Genomic DNA, 20,648 nt, shown 5'->3' on the forward strand with positions numbered 1-20,648 from the left:
GCATGTCAACACGGATATCCATAACGAGGCCGTGCCCAGCATGTGTGTATTCACATGATACGTGTGTGTGTGTGTGTGTGTGTGTGTGTGTGTGTGTGTGTGTGTGTGTGTGTGTGTGTGTGTGTGTGTGTGTGTGTGTGTGTGTGTGTGCGTGCGTCTCACAGCTCTTCGGTGGACGAGGGCAGGTGCTCAGGGAACTTGGTGAGACGGAGGTTGGAGCAGTCGACCACGTTGGCTTCACAGCGACACTTAGCGGGACACACCGGCTTACTGTTACACTCGTAGCTCTGACGTCTGTCCTCAGTGCCTGGACGCACACACGCGCACACACACACGCACGCACACACACACACACACGTAAACATAAGGCATGACATGTGTGGGTCCAACTGCTCGAGATACGAATCAGTCCCGACAGACGGACGCAGACGGGTATTTATCTTTTTAGTTTTAAATGATAATGACTGAAGTCTCGTGGGTTAGAGTTGATGATACATCATGAATATTAATGACAATGTACAAGACACACAAATACTCAAATACACATACTAACACACATGATCACCTGGGATGTGGTACTGCTCTTTGGCTGTCATGGGAAAAGATAGAAAACGACGTCAGTCAAAAGGTTTGAGAGATTTAGACAACACACACACACACACACACACACACACACTGGCACTGACCGGAGCATCGGAACTTGTTGCTCTTGATCTGTGCGATGCGTTTGTTGGCGAGGCGGCGAGGGCTGGCACAGCGGGCGCCGCTGGTCTCGATGGGGTTCGAACGCAGGAAGTCGGCCAACCACTTCACGTTACAGTCGCACACAAAGGGGTTCTGGGCCAGGTGGCTGATGGGAGATCAGAGGGTGGTGTGACGTCAATGTGGTGGAACCGAACAAAGCATGTGTGTGTGTGTGTGTGTGTGTGAGTGTGTGTGTGTCTGTGTGTGTCTGTGTGTGTCTGTGTGTGTCTGTGTGTGTGTCTCACAGGGTCTGGATGCTGTGCAGGGAGCTGAAGGTCCCTTTAGCCAGACTCTGGATCTTGTTGTCGTACAGCGACAGAAGAGCCAGATTCTCCAGATCTTTAAACACGGTGGCTCTGATACAATGGATCTTGTTTGCGTTCAGCAACCTGCAGAACAGGAACAAGAAGTGAGTCTCACAAAAAAATTGTTTTTGTCTAAAACAAAGAGAAGTAGCGTTAAATGAATGTAATCGTAGACTTTTTCAGACCGAGCGTAAACCCGGTGTAAACAATAAATCAACAAAACTTTGGGACGTATCTTAACAATGACTCGACCCATTTTCTCGCCCGACTCCCGTCCCCAGATTATTAAAATATTCAAAACTAATTCTGTGGATCCTCCGACTTCTGAGCAGTGAAAATACCTTGAATCTGTTCCACATCTATTCGTTGACGCTTGGTTCTCCAGTGTTTGTATTAAACTACCTCGTGGCGTCTACACATTGAAATGATTTCTTTCATTTCTATCAGCTCGACTGAACACAAACACACTTTAGTTTCCATCCTGACTTCACTCATGTAAAGGTGTTGTGTGTTGTGTGTTGTGTGTTTGCACTCACAGCAGCTCCAGTGAAGCCAGAGCATCGAACACTCCACCAGGCAGCTCCGTGATCTTGTTGCCGTACAGAACCCTGCACACAGACCAGTTACACTCTGAGTCCACTGCTGAAATGTTCACTTCAGACTCAATCACAACCCTGCTGATGGATGGATTCACACACAGTCCACAAACACACACACACACACACACACACACACACACACACACACACACACACACACACACACACACACACACACACACACACACACACACACACACACACACACACACACACACTCACACACTCACACCTACAACGCACAACACACACACACACAGAGGCCACCCGCTGTGACCCGTTGTACGTCCTTACACTCTGCAACAAATGTGTTTACAGAGAGCAGGCGCCACTTCTGCATTATTCATACCAACAGTCGCACAAACACACGCGTGTGGAGTCACAGACAGGCTGAATGTAAACACACACGTTGACGGAGACAGACACACACTCACACAACACTGTGTATTCACACACTCACTCAGGACGCGTGTGTTACTCACAGTGAGTTGAGCGCTCGGAGGCCGTGGAAAGCATCTGGAGCGATCTCAGAAATCTGGTTGTTACTCAGGTCTCTGAGTAAGAAAATAACACAACCACAGTTGAGTCAGAAAGAACTGTTATATATTTATATTTCTGTCTTTTCCATTTGGCCCCACCCGTCACACACATACATCTTTTTCTGGTATCATATATATATTAAATTACTAATTTTATAATTTTTCTAACTTGGCTCAGTACTGGTTTAACGCTGTGCTTTGATTTCCGTTTTGTGATTATTTTATTATTTGACTATGTTTTATTTTCTATTATCTGACAGTTTCATTGCTTTGATTGAATCGGTGTGTTATTATGAAAACCTTTGTGACTGTATTGTGTCTAAAGTACCATAAGTACTAAGTGTGTTATTGTTAAAAGGATGAATCTGTGCCTCCTCCTCACGTGAAGGAAATGAGAAAAACTCCTAATGTTGCATTTTTGTCTTCATGTAAATCCCCGTGAGGAATTCTCTGGGGTCAAACGTACATGAATGGTTTCATAGTGCATTCTTCGGATCCCCAAATCAACCTGAACAAACAGAAACCATTTATAAAGTGGAGTGACTCCATGTAATCGGAGGACGGGACCCTGAGTGAACTTGACAGCAGTGTTTTACGTGAGCGGCCGACTCGGAGAGGAGGAGGAGGAGGAGGAGGAGGAGGAGCTGCTCCTCTGGCAGAGCAGAGGTTTGTACATGTCTGGTTCCGTCAGACCAGACCACGACATGTCAGATTAGAAGATCCTGGTTCTGCTGCCACGTCAGTCGCTCAACTGTCAAAACGAATTCTGAGACAAACCACCTCATCCAGCCTGGTAATGTAATCAACCCCCCCCCCCCCCCCTCTCTCTCTGCGCTCGGGACAGTTTCACAGTGACGATGTAAAAAGGCAAAGGAGGAGGGGAAGGATCAGATTGAGAGGACAAGGAAAACCACAGAGAGAGAAATGTCTGAGGATAGAAACGGGCAGAGGAAGAGAGAAGAGAAAAGCAGCAGCAGTGGACAGAACGAAAACCACAAGGAGAGAAGGAAATAAAAAACCCAGAACAGAGCCGAGAGTCAAGAAGTCACGAGCATTACTGTTGTGGTAGAAACTGGACTTTTTTGTTTTTGAACATGCAGCAGATCACAGAGATATTCGCTCCACTCGTCATCTGGGACCCTGAAAAGGCCTCTGACAGAAACCGAGCGCTCCACGATGCCGAACATCCACTGGGGCTGTTTGTTATGTCGAGTATAAAAAGAATACGGACATAAAGTGTATTTATATTTAAAATCCCTCCAGTGAATCCAGAGTCTTCTTCTTCTACTGACATTGGTACGACTGCCCCCTGAACGATGAGGATTTGTATTATTCATTCTTCTTCTGTTGATTCTCTGGCTTCTCTTTTAGGTCAAGTGTCACCGTGACTGTTTCTCTGAATCCTGCTCAGACATAAAGTGCTGCATCATGAGGTTTTTAATAAAAAGGAACAAACAACTGCATATTTATATTTTACACCAGAATATGATTTGGGGTGCGAGCAGCCTGAGACTCATTTTTAAACGTGTGGTGAAATCGAGCTTCTTTGGTGGACTCACATTCGTCTGAGTTTCTTGTAGGAGGTGAAGGCGCCGGGGGGAACTGACTTGATGCCGTTCTGCTCCAGACGACTGGGGGGGGGGGGGGGGGGGGGGAGAGAGATTAGTCACAGTCTAATGTGCAGCTCGTCCTTTACTTCCCAGTTAAACACGTATAAGCTCATTCAGCTGTAAACTCAGTGAAAGCTGCTCTCGAGGAAATATAACTTTACTCACATCTCCGTCATGGCCTCGGGGAGGTGGGCGGGGATGGCGGTGAGGCCCCTCCCTCGACAGTCCACGATGTTGTTGCTGCAGGAGCACATGGGAGGACAGGAGCCGGACGCCAGACTGCACGGCTGAACGAAGGCGCTGCCGCCGTGGCCTGAACGCAAACAGCAAGACAAAGGTTCCAACTTCCACCTGCACCATCTAACCTTTGACCTTTAATAGTGCGAGGACCAACAGGGAGCTGCCGTACCCGAGCAGGCGAAGTCATTCTTGCGCAGCTCAGCCAGGTTGAGGCCCCTCAGCGTGGGGGGGGAGCTGCACTGGGTGTAGAGGCCTAACGCCGGCCGCTGCCGCAGCCACGGAGACAACCAGGCCAGGTGACAGTCGCAACGCAGAGAGTTGGAGTGGAGACGACTGGGAAGAGAAGGAGAAGGAGGAGAGGAGGGGTGGAGAGGGAGAATCAATGGGGAACGGGAAGAAGGGAGGAGATGAACAGGTGAGAACAAGATATGGAGGGAAGAAGAAGGGAGGACGGAGAAAAGGAAGAATAAGATGGAAGAATGATTATGAAGTCAATGAAATGACAGAAGTGTGCTGCAGCATTCTGGGTAATGTAGTGAAGTACTCACAAGGTGCGGAGCTTGGGCATGTGGTTGAAACTGGAGACTGGGATAGTGCTGATGTTGTTGTTGTTCAACGTGCTGGTACAGAGGAGATACAAGAGAGATGGAGAGGAGGAGAGGAGGAGCGGAGGAAGAACTGATCAGGAAACACCAGGATATTAGAGCTGGAGGTTCACAGTGTTGTTCCTGATACTCACAGAACCTCCAGAGATCGCAGAGCTCGGAAAGCTCCCTCCTCGATACAGCTGATGTGGTTTTTATCCAACTGGCTGGTGACAAAAACACCACAAACACAACTTTACACAACTTTACACAACTCCTGCCACACAGGTTTAGACATGTTGAAGCCCAGTCGAGTGTGTGTCTGCACAAAGTGGACATTTTGATTTTAAATACGTTTTGTGACGAGCAGATTGTATCATTATCCGATGTGTGTGTGTGTGTGTGTGTGTGTGTGTGTGTGTGTGTGTGTGTGTGTGTGTGTGTGTGTGTGTGTGTGTGTGTGTGTGTGTGTGTGTGTGTGTGTGTGTGTGTGTGTGTGTGTGTGTGTGTGTGCCTTCACACACAGGTTCTTCAGGTCCGTGGCCCCTCTGAAGGCTCTCCTCGGGACGGCCTGGATGCCATTTTCACTCAGGTCCCTTAAAAAAAGAAATGAAACAGTGGAGAAAAACAATTCAACATTTACTTTTAATTCAGATTCAGTTGCTGCAAAACGCTTTGGTTGCAAGCGTAAAGTAGCTGAAACCCCAAAAGACGATATACGTGATGTTAGACCCTTAAATCCTCAAGGTGATGAGGTCACTGCCCCTACAGGTCATTTAAAGCATTATAACTTCCTGCTTCACCCTTTACCCGTCATCAGTTTGATTTCCTCATAAACACCAGCTCCTCTTTATCTTAATGGAGTTTTCCCCTTGTACCGCAACACGTACCACAACACGAACCACAACACGAACCACAACACGTACCACAACACGTAGCACAACACGAACCACAACACGAACCACAACACGAACCACAACACGTACCACAACACGAACCACAACACGAACCACAACACGTACCACAACACGAACCACAACACGTACCACAACACGAACCACAACACGAACCACAACACGTACCACAACACGAACCACAACACGAACCACAACACGAACCACAACACGTACCACAACACGAACCACAACACGAACCACAACACGTACCACAACACGTACCACAACACGAACCACAACACGAACCACAACACGAACCACAACACGAACCACAACACGAACCACAACACGAACCACAACACGAACCACAACACGAACCACAACACGTACCACAACACGAACCACAACATGTAACACAACACGTACCACAACACGTAACACAACATACGACTTCACTACAGACAGAGAGGAGAGAGATTCACCCTCCTGCCGCTGAGAAGACGAATGAACAACAGCAGCAGCAACAACAGAACCCAACTGATAAGAGCAGGACCACAGGGATGATAAACCGGTGTGTGTGTGTGTGTGTGTGTGTGTGTGTGTGTGTGTGTGTGTGTGTGTGTGTGTGTGTGTGCGTGTGTGTGTGTGTGTGAGATGAACCACAGAGGAGGATGTAGATCATCTCTGCCCTGGAGGACCTCAGACACACTCCATTAACGTCAGGGTCAAACCACAGAGCGTGACAGCGGAGGAAACACCCAATTACTGAGACCTGCACTGCTGATATAATAAATGCACAGTTTCACGGCCACGCTCACAAACTGTGCCTCAGTGAAAGTGGATCAAAAACTATTGTTTGTAAAAAAAAAATGTGCAGTTTTCTCTGCGGATTAGAAGAGTCGGAAAAATTAGAAACCAATAAACAAGTAACTGCAAGTTTCCTCGTACCGAGACGAGCTTCACCGAGCTGAGAATGACGCAGCTCTTTATTTACCGCAGATCTGCCACCGAACCCTCTTTGGTAATAGTTCGGTCTTCTCTCTCGTGTCTCTTGATTCAAACGTATCTTAATTTGTGGTCTAGAACTAAGAAGTAGGCTCAGACCAGAGTTTCAGTACAACTCCTCCAGCGTAATAACAGCAGCTTCGGGTCATACACAGGTTAAAGAAGCTATGAAAAGCAACGTTTCTCTTCATCTTTCTTCCACCCAACAATTTTATTTAATGCGCATTCAGCCTTGCAAAGCCATTACCACAGCTACGGTCTTGTTTCTATTGTCAAGCTGCACTGGATGTCTCCAGTTCTCTGTCAGTCACAGCTCTGGGTCTGTCTGTGGCGAACCCGAGGTTTCTTCTGTGCGGCCAAACCCGAGCATCACAGAGAGGTCAGTGGTGAAGAGCAGCAGGTCCGAGTGGAACCAAACCCACCAGCGAGACAGAACCAGAGAAAACCAGAGGAGGACAAACCAAACCTCGTAAAAAACAGTCTGCGCTCAGCCGTCACAGGAAACAAGCAGCACAGGAGGTGATGAGGGATATACAGAGCGACAGAGCGGCCACAGGGAGGACAGGAGGATGGATGGATGGGGTGAAGGAGTGAGGGCTGGTACAGAACATGCAGGGAGATCCAGAGAGAAGCCAGAAGAGCGGAAAGCATCTCGACGGAACGGTGCAAAGAGATGGAGCAGAAGAGGAGGATACAGACAGAAGGAGGGATGGGAGCTTGATAGAAAGAGACGGCGGAGGGGGGGGGAGAGGTGAAGTCCTGTTTTTCTGCTTCATTTCAGAGAGAGCTGAAGGCCAGTGAACCAAACCAGCCCTTTACTTTAGTCTGTCTGCTCCTCTCTGTGCTGGGAGCTTTGTATCGAGGCAGAAGAAAGGGCCGAACGTTTCTCTACAACGCAGACCGAGGACAGAACTGAGCTCATGGCAAACACAGCGTCGTTTGTAGAGATCGAATTCATCCTGATTATCCTCATTCTCTCGTCACAAGAACAGAGATTCTGCAGGGTTCAGTTTAATTTAAGCCTTAGGGACATGGAACCAGAAAGAATCTGGATAAAAGAGCAGATCCAGGATTTTATTCCCGTCTTTCTTAAACATTGCAAGATTAACATGTCTGCATCTAAATGTGTTTTTCGTCTGGACGGGGGGGGGGGCTGCCACCAGCATGCAGCTGAGATCATGTGGATTCTATAAAGGATCAACCGATTGAATGTGTCCTCAAAAGTTCAGTAACCATGTGCAAAGGAACATGAGCGACGTGGTGCAGATCCACAGCTGAGTGTTTTCCACTGACATCGCTGTTTGTTCTCTGAAGAAAAGCTGAACTTATATTATGAATAAATCAAATAAAGGTCCTCAAACTTAAACGTGCTTTGTATGCACGACGTACTGTTTTCAATCAAGTGTGGAGCATAAAGTCCAGATAAATCAATAAGAGGATAAATAGAGGAAGTAAAACACTCTCGTGGCTCAGATTCAGTTTCAATCTGAGTTTTCATAAACATTGATGAGAACAGTGATGAATTAATAATGATGGACACACACGCACACACACACACACACACACACACACACACACACACACACACACACAGGCCAGTATTAAAGATGCTTTCCCATCAGGTTACCAAGACATCTGTTGCCAGGACACCAGGAGGCTGGATAGTATGTTTACTGGAGGGAAACAGAATGGTCACAGCTGGACGTGTGTGTGGTGTGTGTGTCTGTGTGTGTGTGTCTGTGTGTGTGTGTCTGTGTGTGTGTGTGTGTGTGTGTGGACAGTTGTCTCATAATATTTGCTCTCTGTCCTGTTATCTCCTCTATTCATTTTCTGGTCCGTTGTGTCCGTGTCCCTCCTCCCCTCCTCCTCCCCTCCCTCCCTCCCTCCCTCCTCTTCACCCTCTCATTGTTCCTCTGTCTCTCCTGTCGTTCTAATATCCCCCCCCCCCTCCCTCCCTCCCTCCCTCCCTGCTTGCCGAGGAGGGTGAGAAAGGTAAACTTTCCCACTCGTTCCCCTACTCGTCTTTTCCCTCGTCACCTCCGTGTCCATCCATCCCGCTCCACTCGGGGTCAAACGCAGGTTAGCGCTGAGCCGTCTGATTGGTCACTGGGATGAGTTTGACACTTTATGTACAAGTTAGTTTTTTTAACTCCTGATCCTACGGTGGCTGAGAGCGCTCAACTCACTGCACATTGAAAATGCAAATACAGACACGTGCTGTAGTTCAATACTTTGTGAAGTTATCGAACTACAGCTCTGAAGAGTCCGTATTCATTTCCTTTCCTCTCGCTCTATCCCTCCCTCCCTCCATCCTTTTTATTCCTTTATCCTCATTCATATCTTTTCTATCCTCCCAATATGTTTTTCCCATGTGTGAATCCTTCCTTTGCACTCCTCCCTCGATGTCCCCCTTACGTACGTCCCGTTGTTCCTTCCTATCATTACAACCATCCTTTCCTTTCCTCCCTCCTTTCCTTTCACCTCTCGCTATCTTCATCTATCTTTCCTCCATCTTTTTTTCCACCTCCCTCCCTGAGAACTTGCCTCTTTCCCTCTCTCCATCCACAGGGGAGCGCAGCGCTTAATTGAAAAACCCAGAAGGCAGAGGAAGGAAAGGTGACGAGGTTGAGGAGGAGGAGGAGGAGAAAGAAGAGGAGGGAGGAGAATGAAGAGGAGGGAGGAGAATGACAAAAAACCCGAGGGAGAGGGAGAGTGAAAAAGAAGCAGATGAAGCAGAGATGTGAGAGTTGAATGTTTTTGTCCGTAGTCCCACTAATATTTGTCCTATAGAGCCGATCTGAGATCAGTGATTGGCTGTTTGAACAGTCAGTGTGTGTGTGTGTGTCTGTGTGTGTGTGTCTCTGTGTGTGTGTGTTTCTTCCCATCATGCCTTTCCACAGCCCTCAGCATGTCAGCTTTACTTTGGAAGAACATGACAGGGGGAACATCAGTGTTCGTGGTCTGACCTCCCCCCAACACACACACACACACACACACACACACACACACACACACACACAGCGGAGAGGGTTTTCGTAAGGGGAGTGATGGTGTGGTCCTCGCCGCAGACGCTGCTGTCCGGTGTGAAGCCGTCACCACACCCAGCGCCGCACAGTCCCAGCTTCAACAAAAACACATTTCTGGGAAAATCCTGCTCCTACGTCGGCTGCAATGACACATGTGAGTCCTGCTGTTAGTGTAAATACAAGAACTGCAGGCGTGTGCAAATGAACCGAAGCACACACACACAGACGAGCTGCAGGGATGAGACTGTTTTCACACGGTAACGTTGTCGTGTTTCTTTTCTCCTCTGTCCACATGTGGCCCGAAGCTTTCACGTAACGTTAAACACGCTGGAGCAACACAGCGACTCCTCTTTGCATTCGGTGCAGCTCTGCCCCAGTGGCACCGCCAGCTTAGCGCCGCTGTCCTCCTTCACTCTCTCCTCAGTGAGCCAAGTTCACGTTTAAGTGAATCGACTTAAACATTCAAAAGTACCTGTTTCTCACAAACAAATCAATTAGCACACGTGTCGACGACACACTCGCTTTCATTCGGCAGACACGCCGATAAATAATCACGTCTCACACACACAAACACAGCACGGTTACATTGTTAGATGCAAATCTGTGTAATTAGCACACATGCACACACGCACACACGCAAACAGACAATTAGACAGAACAAATGCTAACAGAAGCAATTATCACACACAGTCACAGACACACTTGTGCTCGTCTCCCTCAGAAGATTAGTCAGGTAAACGTGGAGGTCACACTCCGTCGGTTACCCTCCCAACAGCTGCCGTCAGATTCACACCGTTAATTAGCCGCGCTCAGACGCCAATCAACAGCGCTAATGAGACCGGCTCTGCCACTCTGACTAATGAGAGACGCTCTGCCAGTGTCTGAGGGGAAACATTAACACACACGCCAAAAAGAAACACACATTAAAACACACACACACACACTTTCAGTTTCCTGGTTCTGTTTAGTGGTTTATTCCCATTTCCCTCACCCTCACTGGTTTAGTCTCTGTCCCAGTCACAGCGTTACGTTTTCAGGCTGTTCGTCCGTTCGTCCCATTGTTGCGAACACGACGTCTCGAGAACGCCTCGAGGGAATCTTTTCAGATTTGGTACGAAGGTCCACTTGGACTCAAAGATGGTCAACGGTCGCTGTTACCTCACAAATCACATCGTTGGTCTCGTGAATGCAAAATATCTCCGGAACATCTCGACGGAATTGAGATGTGCGGATCGGCTCTGACGACATCTGAATCCGCACGTTTGCTCGACTGTCCCACACGAAGGAATCATGTTCTCCAGTTTAGAGACCCGCACCCGCACCCGGTGATCGTAGGGTGACAAATTATAATTAATAAGGCTGCTTTTATCTCAAATTTAACTTTCAGATGCACGTTTTAATTTATTTTCACTGTATATCGTTTCAGGTTATTACTCTGTCGACTCCTCGTAAAGCTCAGAGTCGACAGGACGAAGCATTGACCGGGTTTAACGGAGTGAATCAATCCACACTCAACAGGGAACAGGAGCTAAACACACAGTTCACCTCCAGGTCAAGGTGAGAGTGTGTGTGTGTGTGTGTGTGTGTGTGTGTGTGTGTGTGTGTGTGTGTGTGCGTGTGACATCTAGCTTCACTCCCATAATTCCTGGGTTCCCCTAGGCTAAAGGGAGGTTCTGGAAGGGGGGGGCAACCTGGTACATGAACACACACACACACACACACACACACACACACACACACACACACACACACACACACACACACACACACACACACACACACACACACACACACACACACACACACACACACACAGGCAGCCTCTGGGTATCATCAAAACACACAAAGGACTGTTACTGGGTGTGGAGCGAACCAACAAAAGACTGTGGAGAGAGAGAGAAATGAGATTCTGCAAAAAACAAGAGAAGGAAGGAGAGGAAACGACGAGACGGAGGTGGAGAGGAAAGCGAGTGAGAGCGGAGATAAAGATGAGCTGACACCGCGAGGAGGAGGGATGAGGATCACCACGAGGAATCCAACACAAACAGCCTCTGTTCACGTGGAGAAAAACATATTAACAGCAAATTAAACTTTGTGAACTCGAATTAACTGTCGACAAAAATGAAGCAGGAAGAAAAACGACATTTTCACAAGTTTGAAAACAGGCCGGCGGAGGAAAGGAGGAGTATTTTGGACAAAGAGGAAGAAATAAAGCACACAAACATATTTGTGTGTCCACGGGTGCGTGTGGGGAAAAACAGATTACACTAGAGAGGTGTGTGTGTTTGTGTGTGTGTGTGTGTGTCTGAGGGACACTGTGCTTCATAGAGTCCATCAACGCAGCAGGAGAAAAAGAAATCACTCCTGCTGGAGGAAGTGCTAATGGCGTGTGTGTGTCTGTGTGGTGTCTGTGTGTGTGTGTGTGTGTGTGTGTGTGTGTGTGTGTGTGTGTGTGTGTGTGTGTGTGTGTGTGTGTGTGTGTGTGTGTGTGTGTGTGTGTGTGTCTGTGTCTGTGTCCTGATTGATGGAACATGCCAAGTCCATCTCTGTTTTCCCTGATGGGAGCCAGAGTGTGAAATTGCCAAAAAGACAAACAGCAAATAATCAGGACACAAACACTTTCACACACATTTTCTTTCACCATTTATCGCTCTCAACATTTTCTCTTTATCTGCCTGTCTTGCTCTCCCTGTGTGTCTCTCTCTCTCACACACACACACGCACACGCACACTCACGCACACACACACACACACACACACACACACACACACACACACACACACACACACACACACACACACGTCCACCTGTTCATCTCCTGTAATTACTGTTATTTTTCATGGCTGGTATCCACTTTACTCCCGGTGCTCAGGGGGAAAGTAAGAGCATCTCTTTGTAGCTTTCTGTGTCAACCATTGAAACCATTTTACACACTCACACACAGACAAAGACGCACACACGGACTCACAAAAAAAACACACACACACACACACATACAAACACAACACTGTCATAAATGGATCAATCAGTGAGAAAACTTAATTGAAGAGCGCTGGTATGTTTGCTTTTCTTTCTTTCTCTGCAGCAGTGTTCGTGTGTGTGTGTGTGTGTGTGTGTGTGTGTGTGTGTGTGTGTGTGTGTGTGTGTGTGTGTGTGTGTGTTTCCAGGCGTCTCCAGGCAGTTAGCAGATACTCTCCTCTTTCCTTTCTACAACACAGATCTGATAACAAAGACTTCACAGCAGCGTCCCGGTGTGACACTTTTAGCCGCATAGAAACCAACTGTGTCCAAGCTCTCACTAATTAAACAAGAAAAAAAGAAAAGCTCTTTGTGTGCATGTGTTTGTGTGCATGTGCGTGTGTGCGCACGTGTGTTGGGTTGTCAAATTAAAGCTCGACCGCGCCTCCTGCTCCTGCGGGAGCCTGTGAGTGATTTGTGGTGCTCCTGCCGTCCGAAGGGAGACTTGCACTGAGTTTTCTAGGTGAGAGAAATGGGTCAATTTTTGATTAGAAAATCCAGCGAGCACATTTCAGCCTCAAGCTGCAGGAAATAACTGTTTCTCTAGTGTGTCTGTGCTGGTTTACTATTATTATAAAAGCCAAACAAACTGGGATAATGTGCTACGGATATTATGGTATAATGCTAACAAAGAAAATCCTGGTTCCAACCCAGTTAGCTGGTTGTTCTTTGTGTCCACGAGAGTGTATCTGAAACGTCCCTGATCAGCTGTAGCCACGGTAACATCACATCGATCCCGCAGCACCGACTCCAGCCGAACTACCCGGCAGGCGGCCACGTCACATGTCACTCTGAGACGTAGACGCTTTACGGGAAACTATCCACGACTGCACACAAGGTGTTTGAGTTTCTTCAGGAGCAGGATGGACTCTCTTTGCTGTGACCAACAGATCGTGTGCATGCACAAGAGAGCGAGTGATCTGATGAGTCCGGATGCTGCAGCATGTGGGAGTAAATTAAGCGCGTATAGGGTTCAGACGCCAGCTCTACAGAACAGAAGGTGTGTAGTCGTACTCACAGTCGAGACAGAGCTTCATTCTTCTGGAACAGCAGCTCTGGGAACTGACTGAGATGATTCTTGTTGAGACGACTAGATGGACAAAAACATGACGGATTAGGGAACTCACAGACGAGATATCATGAAAACACCACCATGATTCTATAGAGTGTGTGTGTGTGTGTGTGTGTGTGTGTGTGTGTGTGTGTGTGTGTGTGTGTGTGTGTGTGTGTGTGTGTGTGTGCGTGCGTGTGCGTCCTCTCACAGTCTTTCCAGCTCCCTCAGCTCATCGAACGCTCCCCTCTCAACGTTACTGATCTGGTTCTCCATGAGATGTCTGCAGCACAAAGTGACAAACACATCGATCATAACTAATCGGTCAACGGATCATAGACGTGTGGAGCTGCATGTTTCATCATGTGGATTCTGACAAACAATAAGTGCAGGAACAATTTAAATTATTGTAATTATAGTTTAATTTTAGCTTTTTAGCTTAGAAACATTGAAATATGTTTACAGCATATTCTGTTTAGAAAATATCAGGAGACATCAGCAGCAGCAACAACAACAACTAAACTAATTGTGACTCGTCGGCTGAGATACGTTTGGCAAATAAAATAATAAAACTAAATGAATCTGTTTGGTGGAGACGTTATAACATAAGAAGCGCCCACGACTGACTTCCAGAGACGAGCAGCACAGACTCTAAAAGGCGTCTTTGCACGATGGCAGCGTTCATATCCGGGATATTAATGCTTCACTTCTGGATAGTGGGAGGAAGTGGAGACGGGCTGTCCATCTTTAATTGCTGTTAATGGTTGCGCTCGATTCCCGTTTGATCGTTCTTGAACCAACCCGGAATCCTACGTCTTTTGGGTCGGGGGTTATGTTGGGCTGATCGCGGTTTCAGAAAGATCCCATCTTTACATTTGACAAATACTCTGCACAGGTTTCTCCATCATAAACCCCCCTCCTGACAGAAACCACCCCCCTGCATCCCAGCGGGCGGCTAATCTGTTTTGAGCAGGCCTCCGGAGATGTCATTAGTTCCTGGCATGTCGTCCTTTCAACGCCTCATGTCCATCACTGACACTCAGCACCGTCCCAGTCCGTGGGCGAACACAGGAAGCCGCTGCTCATCCAGCCTCTCCCGGAGGGCACGGTGTTTCCAGGTCAAAGGGTCACAGACAGACCCCTCCCTGTTGTAAATCTGACTGACACTGACACCGAACACGCACCTCCGGGTGGTTCATGTGTCAGTGCTGAGCTGAAGCGTCGTTCGATGCCCTCTGGCCTCTGATGGCTCCGTGGCGATGATTCCCACATTCCTACCGGACCTAAAACTACCAGGGAAATGTCTGCTGGGCAAATACAAGCTGCTGCCGCGTCAACAGTGAGTGTGACAGCAGTGAGTGAAGGTCGGGTGTGAATAGACCGGACGAGGCAGCGACTCACAGAACCCGGAGGTGTTTGAGACCAGAGAAGTCCGTCTTGGTGATGACTGTCAGGTTGTTTCCGTTCAGATCTCTGGAGAACAAGAGAGACAACAGCAGATCAACAGCAGATCAGAGAACAGGAAGCAGGGACAGAAGTTCATATCAAATTAATAAACTTTATCAATCGTGACATATAAGTGCACATACAAAGAATACAGACACACAACGGAGTTATTGTTGTATAAAAGTATTGATTGTTGATTTCACACATTAAGTAAAACACTGACCTACAGAGGTGACACAGCAGCAGCACTATAACCACAAACATGTAAACTATTGATTGTTTCTCCTCACCCCAGAGTTCCTGCAGGATTTTAAACCATAATGAGTTAAATGTAAGATCGATGTCATCAAGTCCAGAGTCCCAGACTTACTTACACGTCCTCATAACAATATAAAACAACCCTGGAAACACCAGTTACCAATCTACTGACACAGGCTCAAGGAATCCTGAGTCTTCACCACAGACGAGAGGAACTGAGATCAGTCCTGTTCGCAGACGAGTTCCAGTTACAACAGCATCTTGACGCCTGAACAAATAATTGGAGGAACACTGTGTGTGGCTCTGAGCAGATTCACTCAGGACAGCTCAGTCCGTCATGAACACCTGAACAAACATCTGTGTGATAAGAACGACCTGAAAGGACAGAAACGCTTTGATCGAACATGTGACCTATACTGCAGCCAACCCCCAGGGGGCCATCGAGACCCTTTGGCTTCACTTTTGTGAGCTGTCATGTCGTCCATCTTCATTTGTCGGAGGACGACACGAGTACCTGGCTCCTTCCTAATCTCTCCAGGTGCGAACGCTCACTTCAGGTACAAACTGTTACCAGCGTGTGTCATGTGATATTCTACCTATCCAGCCCCTGTGAGGGAGGGGTTTAACCCTATGACCTCATTGTCTACTTTGATTGACAGCGGCGAAGAAAGAGAGAGGGATGATGTCACTCTTCCCACGAGGCTCTGTGGAAGGAGAGGTAAGCTGAGCCCTGTGCACGTACCTGTGTGTGTGTGTGTGTGTGTGTATGTGTATGTGTGTGTGTGTGTGTGTGTGTGTGTGTGTGTGTGAGAGAGAGAGAGAGAGAGAGAGTGTCATGTTCCTGGACTACTGTAAAGGGTGGAGCAGAGTGTGACCTTGTCCTGTCCCATGTGAAGGAAAGGTGGAGAGAGAGCGAGAGCGAGAGAGAGAGAGAGAGAGAGGGAGAGAGAGAGAGAGAGAGAGAGAGAGAGAGAGAGAGAGAGAGAGAGAGAGAGAGAGAGAGAGAGACAGAGAGAGAGAGAGAGAGAGAGAGAGAGAGAGAGAGAGAGAGAGAGAGAGAGCTGTGGTTTGGGTGTGTGCACCGGATCCCTGCTGATCCCTTTCATGAGAACGTCCAGTTTTGAAACGTCTATTTTATTTCATTATCTCTTAACTGAGTAAAGACCTGCTGCTGCACAACGACCTGTTCACCTGTTTGCTCTCAGTTCAGAAAAGCTTGATTCAGTACAAAGAACCAACACAACACTTCCTTGGGCCACGACAACACACATGACAAGTGTGAGTGTGCCACAGACAGACGGAGATTCCTGCAATCAGCAAAAGATTGGTTGCCGGAAGCTGAAACGACCTCAGAGACGGGAGAAGTTACAGAAACTCAGGGGAGTTTGTCAAAAAGACACGTTTCTAATGCACCAAATCAAAAACACGCGTTCAGCTGTGTTCAGAGGAAGGATTTCAGTCTGAGAATTAGCGGATTGGAGAACATGTTTCAACAGTGTTTGTGTGATTATGGTAGCAGCAAAAGTTCTGTACCGCAGGTTTACACTGTTTGTTCAACTATTCCAACTTCTGCCTCCTGTCGATCAAGGATTTCCAATGGATGCACATCATCTCCACTTCCTCCCACGGTTATTAAACCTCCACAGAATAATGTGGATCTGTGCAGTGTGACACAAGCTGCCACGACTCAGGAGCGTTCGAAAGGTGAAAACAATCGGATCCAACTGGAAGACTTTGGGAGGTGCTCCAGCCCAGTGATGGAGGAGGTGGCGGCTCTCAGGGCCGGAGAGGGAAGCAAAGGGAGGGGGATTGGCTGGGAGCGAGGGAGGGAGGGAAGGACGGATGGAGACGGGTCATGGCGGGGGGGGGGGGGGCACCACAATCACTCCCTGGATGTGTGTGAAATTACCCCGACAGTTGAACCTCGCTGGAAAAACAAGCACGGGGAGGACGAGGAGGACGGGGAGGACGAGGAGGACGAGGAGGACGAGGAGGACGTACAGCGAGCGACCGCGTTTCCACACTCTCCAGGAGCATGAGCGGACGATGCAGGAGAAACACACAAGAGAATGAAAAGTATCAGCCACCCGATGACGAAACGCTCATGAGGTCGGTCTTTGTTGTGTGAGGAGGAGGAAAGAGACTCGAGGGAGGAGACGAACACAAGCAGCGGCCTGATGAGGCGTGGTTAATTGAGTTTTGTGCAGCATGGCGGGGTCAGGGGTCAGCTGAGCGACAGACTCCCCCCGAGTGGCGACTCTGCCAAACAATAGCTCATTAAAGCAGAACGCGTCTCACACACACACACACACACACACACGCACACACACAGCCTCAGTGGGCAGTGAGGCAGTTGATCCGCTCAGCTCTGCTCTCCACTCTCAGATCTGACATGGAGGGAGAGGAGGAGGAGGAGGAGGAGGAGGAGGAGGAGGAGGAGGAGGAGGTGTATTCAGTAAGATGAGGAGCTACGTCGTGTGGATAGAGAGAAAAGAAGCAAACAGTGAGTGGAGGCTGATCTCGGAGTTTAGCTGCGAGTCAAACCTCAGCAGAAACGTGTCCATGGAATCAGACAAACCATGAGTTACTCTTGTTTCTCCTGAGTAGAATCCTTGCTCGTGTAAAAACAACATCAAACACTTTCATTCACTCTGACATCATTAAAAGTGTTAATAAGCTCGTCTCCACTTCCTCCCACTCTCCAGAAGATGAAGACAAAATATACCAGAACACAAATGCTGCCATCTTGCACATTTCGAGCCAGAGTCCCGTCGATACACTTGAGCTGTTTCCAGACGTGACCTGTGGGTAAAGTCCGGAGAATTGGGTCCAGAGTTTACCCAGAGAGTTTGTGTTTCCCACTCACCACGCAGCAGGAGGTTTTCTGCACAGCAGCAAGGCCAGGAGTGAACAAATCTATCAATCAATCAATAGGTCGTTGTACAAATATCAAATACACTGAGTAGGGACGATGTGACATGACTTGAAAATGGTCAAATAATAATAGAAAAATCATCTTTCATTCACATGTCCTCTCTGAAAAAACGTTCGTATAAACACACTGTGCACACGCAGGATACATCCGAGCGTGCGTCTGCTAAATCGATGACTGATTGTGATCTGCTAATAAACCGAGCACGTGTGCGGACTGCGAAGGCCAGTGAGGTTTTCAAGATACAAACGCGAAGCATCAAGGAAAACCACCCCGACGTCCGTTAGAGAGCAACAACACAGTCGTCGCGACACACAACTGCTCTAATGACAGCGAGGAAGACAACCCGCCGCTGTTCTGCCTCCTCAGCTGTTTACTGAACTTCAGTCAGGAGCATCCAGGAGATCAGGTTTCTCTGGGTGGAACTCGGGGGGGGGGGGATTTCACGGTAAACTGGTGTGTTTGTTTTGTTGAGGTTCATTTTGCCTGGTTACAGCTGCTGGGCCGAGAACTTTAACCGACAGAGAAGTTCAGAGAATTTAAGGTTAAACTCTAAATGAGGGGAAGTTTGTTTTATTATTTATTCTGATGTAAATAGTTGGTAACCGATGGTAACCGGACGTGAGCATTTCAATTGAGTCAATGGCTTTTTAACATGGTGGTGGTTTGCTGTTGTATGATTCATAAACCCCGCCTCCTCCATGAAGATGTGGTTTTATAGTTATATATTTGATGATATAAAATTATGTGAAACATCATCCGTCCATCGATCGCAGCTGCACAGACTCTCGCTCCAATTACATCTTCGGCATTAGGTGGCAGCATTTGTCATATCTGAGATATTTTGGCTTCATTTCTGGATAGTGTGCGTCATCCATCTTTACTTACATTACATTACTTTGGAACTGTACAGAGAAACAGCAGTTGCAAAGATTCAGGGCTCAAAAGAAAAGATTTCCAGGAATCACGTACAATCACAAATAGCATTACCGTAACGATAACTGGCACAAAAGCTTAAAAACAAGAATTAAATCTGAAACAAAACCTTGCAAAAATACACAAATCTGTCATCCACCTTCTGATTTTCTTTGTCCTCGTGTGACCCCTGAGCTGATTGTGACGGATGAGCGACAGCATCAGTTGCAGTGGGTGAATTTACAAGCACAACAGGAAACATCAATCAAAGTCCAAACAAAGTAAAGGACAGAAATGGAGAACGTCTATGGAAACCGGCTCCACTTCCCCAGTTCACATTTTAAAAGCCTAAAAACCCGGTTCAGAACAGCTCAATGAAACACGGGGTCGGTTTGAATTCTCCGTCCGGCCCCACGAGAACAGATCGTGGTTCCCCCGTCGGCCCTGCGGCGCTTCGTTTGGACCCAGGTCCGACCGCGACCGACATCCCACCCAGACGCTCGGTACGTGGAATCAGTGGCAGCAAGTATGACGCTGCTCGAAGCACAAGTCATTTCCTGACATGTAAAAAGAACCAGGCAGCGTTTGTTGACCATCTGCCTGGAGCCGTTCCTGTGAAAACCAAGTCAACACTCAGACTTTCTCTGAGTTTTCACTATCGTCTCCCTTATGTTCACCTCCCTCCTCCTCCTCCTCTCTATAACACCTCCCCTCACCAGTCCTGCTCCTTCATCTCCACCTCCCCATCTCCTCCTCTTCATCTGACAGCCTGAAACAACCCTCCTCCTCCTCCTCCTCCTCCTCACTCGCCCCATCTCGCACACATTAGCAGCCTCTTTCCCACTGAGGGGCTGCAGGGAAAATGGTTCAGTGATTAGAAGGAGGACGGTGGAAGAAGCTGAGGTGGCAGTCACTGGTAATGAAACTGAGGAATTAGGTGTGTGTGTGTGTGTGAGAGAGAGAAAGGGGAAAGAGCTGGGAACTAAATCTGAAATTAAAATAATTTGTCTACTAATTAATAACTGGTGTTTTCCCCACTTACACCAAACCATAACAAAGTCCTATGAAAGCTCCAGTTTAACTTTAAACTCCTAAGATTCTCTCTCATCCTCAGCTGCTGTTCTTTTAAAGTTTGACCTTTTCTTTTTGTCCTCAACACAAACTCTATTTCTCTGCCAGTCGACTGCAGCTTTTGCATCATGTGAGGTGAGGCTCCGTGGTCTTAGGCTGAGGGAGGAGGCACGTGTGCTCTGTGCCATTCAGTTCAGATAGAGTTTGGCCGGTGAGTTCCCACGCGACAAGAGAACGGGGAACATATGGATCCATTCAAGCTGAACACCAGCTCAGAATTACACATATGCTGTCCCAGTGAAATGAAGCATTGAACTTCAGTTAAATTTCCAGTAACTCGATGCAATGTCCTCATCAGTGTGTGTGTGTGTGTGTGTGTGTGTGTGTGTGTGTGTGTGTGTGTGTGTG

The 20,648-nt window shown here is 47.8% G+C and overlaps 1 protein-coding gene across 2 annotated transcripts in view; it reads right to left on the reverse strand.

Annotated features, from left to right (window-relative positions):
• Positions 1 to 20,648, reverse strand: part of LOC117760398 (slit homolog 1 protein-like) — a 45,285-nt gene that overhangs the window by 18,304 nt on the left and 6,333 nt on the right. For both annotated transcript variants that reach the window (XM_034583406.1, XM_034583414.1), the window contains 15 exons: positions 15,020 to 15,091; positions 13,830 to 13,901; positions 13,586 to 13,657; positions 5,146 to 5,217; positions 4,777 to 4,848; positions 4,586 to 4,657; positions 4,207 to 4,370; positions 3,963 to 4,110; positions 3,747 to 3,818; positions 2,131 to 2,202; positions 1,586 to 1,657; positions 990 to 1,133; positions 687 to 850; positions 566 to 589; positions 163 to 307 (listed from right to left, as the gene is read on the reverse strand). In XM_034583406.1, coding sequence (XP_034439297.1) covers positions 163 to 307; positions 566 to 589; positions 687 to 850; positions 990 to 1,133; positions 1,586 to 1,657; positions 2,131 to 2,202; positions 3,747 to 3,818; positions 3,963 to 4,110; positions 4,207 to 4,370; positions 4,586 to 4,657; positions 4,777 to 4,848; positions 5,146 to 5,217; positions 13,586 to 13,657; positions 13,830 to 13,901; positions 15,020 to 15,091 — 1,437 coding nt within the window. The remainder of the gene's footprint in view (positions 1 to 162; positions 308 to 565; positions 590 to 686; positions 851 to 989; positions 1,134 to 1,585; positions 1,658 to 2,130; positions 2,203 to 3,746; positions 3,819 to 3,962; positions 4,111 to 4,206; positions 4,371 to 4,585; positions 4,658 to 4,776; positions 4,849 to 5,145; positions 5,218 to 13,585; positions 13,658 to 13,829; positions 13,902 to 15,019; positions 15,092 to 20,648) is intronic.

Source organism: Hippoglossus hippoglossus, chromosome 1, assembly GCF_009819705.1.
Source record: "Hippoglossus hippoglossus isolate fHipHip1 chromosome 1, fHipHip1.pri, whole genome shotgun sequence".
In the NCBI taxonomy this organism is placed as follows: domain Eukaryota; kingdom Metazoa; phylum Chordata; class Actinopteri; order Pleuronectiformes; family Pleuronectidae; genus Hippoglossus; species Hippoglossus hippoglossus.